Source organism: Betta splendens, chromosome 2, assembly GCF_900634795.4.
Source record: "Betta splendens chromosome 2, fBetSpl5.4, whole genome shotgun sequence".
Taxonomy (NCBI): domain Eukaryota; kingdom Metazoa; phylum Chordata; class Actinopteri; order Anabantiformes; family Osphronemidae; genus Betta; species Betta splendens.
The window spans coordinates 10818206-10828410 of record NC_040882.2 but is presented as its reverse complement, the minus strand read 5'-3'; the positions used below and the strand labels follow the sequence as shown (position 1 = coordinate 10828410).

Here is a 10205-nt window from a genome sequence, read left to right as displayed (position 1 = left end):
ATATCTGAACCAACTCCTGCCCAGTAACTGCAGAGGAACAGCCTGCTGCTTGGGCCAAACAAACATCAAACACACTGAACACGCGCCGGTGACTCCTGAGAACGAAGGCATGGAAAACCCTGTGGACGACTGCTGAAAGGTTATCGCCTGCAGAAATACCCTTGTGCCACATGTGGCATATTTCAGGGTTTGTCTTTTCCCTCCTCACACAAACATTGTGCATTATCCCCTCTACCAATAAACAGGTTTCCGTACATTCTGTGCCGATACCTTCTCGTGGTGACTGACTCGGATCACTTAATAATTTGCAAGCTTGGCACGGGAGGGACTATAATCACCATAGGCAACAAACTGTGTTAGAAATGCAGCAAATCTGCCTGCTGAACATACCGCATTCTCCATCTCTATACAGTTCATTTTAATCAGCATGTGTGCAGCAAGAATGGAGACGAGTACTGATCCAGCATGCAATTCACTAAGCGATTAGTAATGCCTGCAGCCTTGAAGCACAAACCACATCATGTCCCCGCGTCACAAAAATAAAAACCACACACGTCTTCCATCTTTACACAAATGAAAATAATCAGTCAGGCGGAAAAAGCGGAGAGAGAGAGACTCTGAGGCTTCACGGGAAAAATGAAGACACAAAGACACAGTCAGACGCAGGTGATGAAAATAAACTGAGCAAAACTAACTAACAAATAAGGCACAACATGTTGTGGACAAGCTCATTACACTGTGTGCGAGTTTTACTGTGAACATGCTGAACTGTGGGGTGAGACGACAACACACACACACACACACACACACACACACACACACACACACACACACACACACACACACTCTGTTCCAGCTGTGCGAGGAACAGCGTGGCAGCGACACAGAGGACCGGAAAATAAAACAGGAGAACATACTTTCTGTTCCCACCGCAGCACTGCACCATCATGTTTTCTATGCTTGATCTAATTGTTAATCCACCTGCTTCACAGAGAATTCATGTTCTGTGACTGTAAAAAACAAGTAGCGGTTACACAATCAGGGTCGCCGTGCAATGGGAACAGCGCTGAGACGTGGCGAGAGAGAGAAAGTTCAGACACTGACCTCTCACGGGTGTCCCCTTCTGCCCGCTGGCTCATGTGAGGGAGGAAAAGAGGAAAGAAAGAACAGGAGACAGAAGGAAAGGAGTGAAATCAGGAAGGAAACTAGAGGGCAAAAACCTCATCCACCACTGTGATACACTGTAGTACGAGCACCGGGTCAGGGAGACGCGCCCACACCTCAACCTAGCTTTATGTGAACACTGGTCTTTGCTCCCACAATCAGTTAGACCTTTACAAATGTCACTGGTTTGGCATTTCCCATTCGAGGCAGCGACGTTCACAATTACCTTAAAACGGTGACGATCAGGGAGGTGACGAGGCGCCGGGCACTCTGAACCAGGAGCGTGTGTCATGACTGAGACATGCAGTGTTTTTGTTGTGTATGACATTTATGCATCCTACAGTAGGCGCTTCACGAAACTGGATTGAATGGTTCGACTGCAAAGGCCAGTAGAACGCGTGTCCGTGAGGCCCCGAGTTTGAGTAAAATCGGACAGGAATTAGAGATTATACTGGTCGCGTATAAGAGACATACCAGAAACAATAGCGCAAAGTGAACAGCGTCCGCCTCAGGTCGCTCTAACCGCTGCTGCAGACAGACACTGACTTCCTGCTTCACACTCAATACACAAAGAAAACTGGGAATGTCAAAAAATATGCGCCTCATTAATTTTAATATTAGGCTGGTGTAAGGCAACCTTCATGTAGCTACTCTAGTTACAGATCAAGTGGTTTCCATCCATCATCAGACTGATACGAATTGTACTGTTAGTTATGACTTCGAGCATCTATTACTGCTCCACTTTGCACCAGATGTCAGTGTTTTGTATGTTTCTTTACTGCTACAATGCCCTCAGACGCTTTGTGTACTCATGTGGATGCGCTGTAAGTGTTCTGGATGTCCTGCTCTGCTTGTTGCTGCTGCTGCTTTCTCTGTGATGAGGATTTGATCTGTGTAAATGTTGCACAGTCAGAGTGAATGAAAAGCGCTGTGGGAGCAGAGAACAGTGTGAGTGGAATCTTTTTCCAGCCTCCCCGGGCTCTCAAAGAGCTACTCTCTGGATTTTAGCCCATAGTTTCCTACAAACATTGATAATGGGCATCTCTGCAGGTTCACTGAGTTACACACATCCCTTACTAAACTTAAACTTACTACACATCAACAAAGTTTGATGCCTTAAAGATTTACTGAAAAGTTTACTTTCTAATCGCAAATCCTATCGCTTTGCGCTTCATCATTTAAAGATTGTCCTGATTTTATGTTGGTGTTCACGAAAAGTGTGGAGATTGTATCTACAAGACAAATGGGTGTTAGTTTCTGTACCCTGGCTGTGAGGGAAAGAGTTGTTGAGCTGTTCCATCACTTCCTCCAGCCCAGATGCATCCTGGGAAGGACTGGAAAGCTCGTCGTCACCTGCAACAGGAAGGAGGTTTTTTTACATCACCAGGATTAAGGTTCCTAAAATAAAGTGGCATTGTTTGTGTGTTTGGTACGTGTCAACAACCCACGCACGCACGCACGCACGCACGCACACACACGCACACACACACACACACACACAAATAATATGTTCAAACAGTGCAAGGAAACAGAACAATATCCAACTGTGTGGTCTCTATAAGCTGTGAAAAAGGACCGGTCTGCTCACATCTCTATTTATATCCATGTTTTTCACAGGGTGGATGCAAATTAAAGGATTTTAGTGTGTTTGTTTGTATGTGTGTGTTTGTTTGTTTGTGTTCTTACCCATTGTATCAGTAGTCTGGCTGGCAGCCACACGAAGCAGAGGGAGGGAGGAGTCGGAGCGCTGAGAGGAGGTGGAGGGAGAGGACAGGGCTGTGCCATTCACCTTGGAATCAGTCTGACACACACACACACACACACACACACACACACACACACACACACACACACACACACACACACACACACACACACACACACACACACTATGAGATAAACAACAAACTGGCAGCGATGTTACAGAGTTGGGGAAACGGCCTTGACTTCAAATTTCCGCTCCGGTGCATGAATCCAGGAAGGTGACCTCTGCTGACAGTTGACAGTGTTGATGCAAAGTGATACAAAGCAATGAAGACAACTTTGTAAACCGTCTGATGAAGAAGTAGGGACTTAACATGATTACAGTCAGAGGCGTCCCAAAACTCCCCAGATGGACAGACTTTGTATATATTTTTCATGTAGGAATGACTCCAATTGATTCGTCACCCCAGCTGTGAAGCTCAGTGGAGGGAGCGTCATGATTTCGAATTTTATACACTTGATGATCCAACAGAACAATTAGCGTGAATGTCTGCAAGCTGGGGCTCAGCAGACGCTGAATGACGCAGCAGGACAGTGACGCTACACCAGACGCCTGAGACCTGGTTTAACCAGCTATTTAAACACCGCCTCCCTCTCCCTCGCATCGTTCTGCTTTTGTACCGATTTACAGTAATCCCATTAATAAGGCAGGAAACACAGCGGTGAGAATCTATGTTTGCTCTGCTGTTGGTCCGGTCCAACAGTTTCCTCCTCTGGCGTTTAAGCAACACCACGACTCCAAACAAGACAAAGCACCTATTGGTGATATTTGCTACATTTTAAATGGGAATATTTAAACGTGTGACTGACAAAAAGTAAACGCGTGTTTGACCCAGTTTGGGAACAAATATTTGTATCAGTTCATCACTGTGTGAAAACTTTTTAACTATAATATTTACTCAGATTTGAAGCTCAGCCTCAGTTGACTGATCCAAGTGTAAAGAGTGGATGAGCAGATACCAACCAGACATCTGCAATTACTGTCAAGCTAATTCACACATTTATCTCAGTGGTGTCATCTACACATTTTAATCTTCCGTCTGGATGTTAACTACAGCTACGCACCAGGCTTTGCTCACCTTGCAGCGTGTTGCTGTGCGCTGACTGCTAACACAGCGCTCATAATAGGACACAGCAGGTGTTTGTTCTGGGTTCACAGATCATGTTTACTCAGCGCGTGTGAAGTGCGGCTGTGTTCTTCGCGGGCACGTCTGCGTCCCCGTCGGGTCCTACCTGCTCCAGGAGCTGTCTCAGCCTGTGCAGTTGGGACTCCAGCTGTTTGTTGTGGTCCTCCAGAATCTGCATGCGGGCCTCCAGGCGCCCTTTGTGCTGCCGCAGCAGCTTGGCCTCCGCGATGAGCTCGGCGTCGCGCGCGCTCTGCGGCGACACCGGCAGCATCTCCGGCGGTGACGGCAGCGGCGACAGGCCCTTCCTGTCATGGGCCTTTTTCAGGCGGTCGTACTCGGCTTGTAGCTTCCTGCAGCAAGGGTACAAACATTTCAACCACTCAGACGCCAGATGAACTGCTGCTTACACATAATATGAAAAAGAAAAGAGCCTGATACGTGTAATACATTAATAATTCACTTATCCTTGTCAAATTATAACATGTCTGAAGCAAGAGACTGGTTGCTGACGATGAGATTTTTAATGATGTCTGACAACACCCCAGTCAGCGATTCTGCCTCCCAGGGAAAAACAATATTAAACCCCCTCCCAAACAACTGTATAATGGAACTGGACAAGTGTTGAATTCCTTTTTGAAGCTTCGAGCGCTATGCTGCTCATTGGAACCAACCCCTTCACCTCCTCTGACCACGACCGCTCACTGACCTGTTCTCCTGCTCCAGGTCATTGAGGACCCTCTCCAGCTCTCCTTTCTCCTCCGTTTCCATGGAGATGAGGATCTGGGCAGGGCTGCGGGGCTGGCTGAGAGGAGAGCCTTGGTTCAGAGACTGGCAGTAGTGCTGGATCAACATGTGCTCGTCATCGCTGCAGACACACACACAGCAGACACGCACACCGAGATGATAGGCAGATATATATATATATAGATATAGATATATACACACACGTTAACACAGTCAGAGACGTCGGTCCAGGGATGCATGCACACACACACACACACACACACACACACACACACACACACACACACACACACACACACACACACACACACACACACACACACACACACACACACACACACACACACACACACACACACACACACACACACACACACACACACACACACACACACACAGGAGATGAAGAAAAAGAATTGAATGAAAGAAACAGCAGATATGGAATAAGAGGACACCACAGAAGAAAGAGGCCTGGCTGTCATCTTTACAACTACTTTGTCCTGAACTCCGTCTGGAACGGTGCATTCTGGAGCAGCGTGAATGGCCACGCTCCGCTAACTCTGAGCAGCACACGTGGACCGCTGTGTTTCTGAAGAGTTTAATTAGGCCAGGTATTTACATGCTGCTGCACTGCTTCCAGCTCAGCCAATCTGCCAGACGGAATGCTAAATGGAGATGCAGATGTGTGTGAATCCATATGAATGCGTGCGAGACTGTACTGTAATATTCCCTGCTACTATCAGGCAGCTTTTACTCAGAGATGTGAGGGTATATTGTATTTGTGTTGGATGTGATGATGCAAACAAGGATAAAACCAGAACGTGGGCTCGAATCCAGGACACACAGTCACTGACATGTACTGTATCACAACTAGCCAATGGAAAAGACAGAGCCAGATCACACACAGGGAGCCAATCAGTAAGAGAGTGAGTGGGGGGAGGGGGGGTGTTACCAAAAACAAACAAGCAAAAAGCGATTCTCACATGCTCTCATTGGGTGAGATACTGTCATTCAGATAAGAGCCATTACGATTCTCCATCTCTGCTAACCTGCAGAGGGGGAAGAAACAGAGCCGTCAGTGCCAAAACCAAAGGGCCAAGCAGTTTGAAGACTGTGCAGGGAGAATCCAACTCAATCCAGATCTGACATCTGACTGCATGAGGGTGGCTTTTCAGAGCGTTAACTAACAAGCAGTCCGGCATGAAAATGATCCAATTAGCAGATCGGCTCTGGGTTTCATGTTGCGATGGGTCGTCTGACTTGGCAAACTCCAGCTCGGCGGAGGCTGCCTCTCGCACAGCCAACGGTAGCAAAGCTCGCCGTTTTCCAGCGAGGAAAATCAGGCCTGTTGTCTCCAATTACGCTAACTGTGAGCAGCAGCAGGAACAATGGAGAATTTTGTGAAGCAGATAATGGTGTTTTTGTTGGTTGGGCTGCTTCGGCATACGCTATTATTTTATTCCTAACAGACACCCACGCATTACTGTGATCGTATACGGTTCACACACTGCAAAACCGCGCCGCAGCGTCAGTGTGCAGCCCGCGTCTATATTATACAAGCCGCTTTGAAAGACGCCTCTTAAAAGTCTAGATGGGTTTTCATTGTAGTGGGAGTCAGATCTTTTACTGCCTTTTTAACTGTAGTAATGATAGTGTAAGGTAGTGTGACGCCCCTATCAGCTCAGTGTGTGGCTGCAGGTGGCTGCGACGTTATGACTGGCCGCTGAATGCGAAACGTGGGAAAGTCTAAAATCCAAAACTCTGAACATGTGTGACAATAAACTCTTACTTCCCCAGACTTTAGTGTCAGGCAACGAGCCTCGTAAACACGTATCTCGGCTGTGCTCCTCCAACAGATCTATCACGATAAACTATTCGCGAGACAAAAGCCAAAGATTCAAATTGCCCCGTCACTATCTCCGCTAGATCGGTTCACGCCGTCGCTGGATCGTCTGCAAGAAAACTAAAAGAGCTTCTGAGGGTTTTATCAGCGCTCTGATTAAAAAAAAAAAAAAAAAAAACGAGCTCTGCGCTTGGCATCGCGGCGCTGAAGCAGATGGACTACGATGGACTGGCATCCGTCCAGCCCGGTGGCGCCCGTGCTCGTGAGCCGCTGCGCATTCCAGAAACAAGAGATAACCTTGCGGCCTGGGAGCCATCAGCGCACTCAAGAATTAATTATGTTGGTTCTCCACCCTACCACCTTCCTTTAATCTGCTGGACGCTATCTGGGATGCACACATCCAGACATGAGAGAGGCTCCGAGCGCAAGGCCAGAGGGGGGAGTGTGACTCAGCCTGTGTGTTTATACTGGTGTTAGCCCGAGGCAACAATGGCCGGTGTCAAACACTGTGGCGGGGATCAAACACTTGGCCTGTGGCTCGGGCCTCACACCGACTCCGCTGAGGAAACCCAAGCGCTCCTGACCGACTGGTTCAGCGGCGGATTGATCAGCTGTTTGATTGACTCATCGTGCGATAGATTTGACTGCCTCTTGTCCCTCAGCAGCGGGGTTTCTGTTTCGGTGAATAAGCTCTGATTGACTGGCGTCCCCTTTTCTTCTCCGGCACATGCTGGCACACTGGATGACACAGGCAAACATCTCAGGTGCAGTGGTGCTTATTCACCCAAACGTTAGAGTTACATTATAAAGTGTGCAGATTCATTTTGCATTGTATGCAAAGGGAAATCTTGACATTTTAGCCTGAAACGTTCTTTAACCAATAGAGCTGCTGGTGTAAATTAGATGCAATAACCAATATGTTTATGATAAACATGTATATTGTCAAGATTGTCCTTGTCTAAATAATCAATAGTCATGCACTTTAATCACGTCTTTCCAGGCACTGACATATACAGTACAGCATGTATGGAGGTGAAGCTTCACCGTCATTAACTTATGATACCACAGCTTCAGCCAGCTCAATGAATGCAGCTGGCTGAAACCAAGCACTGTCCCTTCCTGAAGGTTGCACTGCTCGGTTTCTGTAGAAGCTGCTACACGGGGACGTGACTCTGTTGTGTAAGCGCGTCCTCAGATAGAAACCTTCACGAAGGCAGGATTTATTGCTCTGTCACTGTTTATCGCACTGAAATTGTTTTAGCTGCCTGTATCTAATAAACGGAGTGTAGTTTACTGTCAGATTCTTCCATCGCATAACTGATTATTATACTATATGTGATCAGGCCATAAAATATTTACCTTTATCCCCACATTAAATGTAGTTTGCATTGAGATTATTAGTTCACTGCAGCTTATTGACTATGGCCATTGTATTATCTGTAAGGCTCTTTACCTTGGTAATTCAAATACAATTAGAAAAATCTTGACCTACACTGATGAGACCTTCATCATGATTGCGAAAAAACAAATTTAACAGAAGTGGATAGAAACCACAGTGAATAATTAGGTACAATGTTTAGGGTTCCGATGGTTTGTGTAACTTTGCATACACTTCATCCCAGATAGAGTTTAGTTTCCTGCACCATTAACCATTTTACCCTGTAACACAGGAGTGGAGAGAGGTGTATTTTGCACTGACTGTATATGACGTGCATGAAAGGCTCACATCAGCATTTATTAGCATTTAATAAGGCTACGCAGACTAAACTCACTGAGCTGTGAACAGGAGAAAACACACAAAGCCTGTGTTTTGCTCACACATCTACTCAGCTGCTGTGAACTACAGAACACTGGTGGGTGGGGAAAGTTTCACTTGGTGGGTTTAATCAGATGTGTTCCAGGGTATTAAAAAAATCATTTATGGCTAAGAGGTTTTAAAGCGCTTTAATGATCGACTTTTGAATTTCCTGAGTTGAATGATCTTGAGAATGTTGACTCAAAGTTCTCCAGAACTACGTCAGCAAAAAATTAGGGCAAGCGATCCCCTGTGAGTTAACGGCTGCATGAGCACAGCGAGGGAGCCGACAGACAGTGCGCTGTGTTTTAGCAATTTCTTCAAATTCATTATTCCAAACCACATCAATCAAATATGTTTCTGGAGCTCTCTGGAGGAGCTATTATCTCTGACACATGCAGGGCTGAGGACAGCAGCAGGGAGCAGGGAAAGTAGAGCACGGGGAAGGTTACATCCCGGCGTCCTGTTGGCAGCACTGCGCGTGCACGCTTTGATGGGCCACCGCTAAAAGCCTGTGGTGCGTTACCGGTTGGCGTAGTGCTCGATCCGAGTGTGCGTGTCGTCATGCGAGAGCTGAGGGGACGACCCGGGTCTGTGAGAGAGAGAGAGAGACAAAAAGAAGGACAGAGCTCGTGAATGAAACCAGGAGGGATTTATTAATCCCAGCACACACATTCATGTGCACATGAATCCACGAGAGAGTCACGAGTGGAGCGACAGCACAGGCACAGATGTGAAACCCTCTGTAAATACGTCTCCTGCTTGTATCCTGCACTTTTGACTTGGAATACATTTGCCTTCACTTAAAAGAAGCGTCGACTCTCAGATCTCGCACCTCGTTTTCTGAGGCAAAGATCAGTGTTTTGGCATCATTAACCAGGAGGCTCCTGGGGATTCTAACAACTTCTACTGCAGTGTTTTAGTCCTTGAGATTTTCAAACCATGAAAAGTTGTGTTTTACAAGGGCACCTTGATGTGTGGAAGTTCTACCTGTTAAGAGGGTTACAAAACAAATGAGTCTCAAAGTAAAGGTGAGGAAAGAAAACAGGCTAATGATGAAACTGGGATGCTTTTTCTACCTACTCACAATGTAATTTCTATACATTTACTCGTGTTTCACTGATTAATGTGTATAGTGTATATTGCATCAGCTTCATCACTTCGTCTCAGTGTATTGGATTCTTAGTAAAATGAAACTTGAACCTTCCACAAAATCATTAAAGCTACAAAACACAGATGAGAAATAATAAAGTAGGAAATATATTTTATATTATGAAATCAGTCATACTAGTCTGAATTTCTGTATTTCTGTTCCATGTTTAATCACAGAATGACAGTTCTGACTCATTCTGAATCACAGAGCTGCAGGGTGACTGAGGTCAAGCAGCAGCAGGAGGCTGTGAGATGCGAAGCTGCCACAACTCCAAACAAGACACCAAACAATGACTGAGAAACAGATGGATGTTTGGTGTGTTCACGTGTATTTCAAATAGAAATAATGAAACGTGTGACTGTATGTCAGCTGTCTGTGTGTGTGTGTGTGTGTGTGTGTGTGTGTGTGTGTGTGTGTGTGTGTGTGTGTGTGTGTGTGTGTGTGTGTGTGTACTCACGCATGGTCTACGGGCCAGAAGTTGATCAGAGTGACAGGACTGCAAGACAAAAAAACGTGAGATGGTGACACAGGAAAGTGGTCGGACATTGCGGCATGAGAGAAGCAGCAGCATGGAGAGCAGGAAGTGAGACCAGACTCAGGACAGTGTGATCACAT

The 10205-nt window shown here is 46.3% G+C and overlaps 1 protein-coding gene across 25 annotated transcripts in view; it reads right to left on the bottom strand.

Annotated features, from left to right (window-relative positions):
* The window catches only part of dmd (dystrophin), a 192541-nt gene that overhangs the window by 2433 nt on the left and 179903 nt on the right, over positions 1–10205 (bottom strand). For 14 of the 25 annotated variants that reach the window (XM_029129737.3, XM_029129751.3, XM_055507105.1 and 11 more), the window contains 7 exons: positions 10048–10086; positions 8964–9029; positions 5783–5848; positions 4762–4920; positions 4162–4405; positions 2851–2965; positions 2428–2517 (listed from right to left, as the gene is read on the bottom strand). In XM_029129737.3, coding sequence (XP_028985570.1) covers positions 2428–2517; positions 2851–2965; positions 4162–4405; positions 4762–4920; positions 5783–5848; positions 8964–9029; positions 10048–10086 — 779 coding nt within the window. Of the gene's footprint in view, positions 1–1104; positions 1131–2427; positions 2518–2850; positions 2966–4161; positions 4406–4761; positions 4921–5782; positions 5849–6046; positions 7381–8963; positions 9030–10047; positions 10087–10205 lie in introns of those variants that run through there. The other 11 variants (XM_055507106.1, XM_055507112.1, XM_055507122.1 and 8 more) reach the window with 7 other exon arrangements.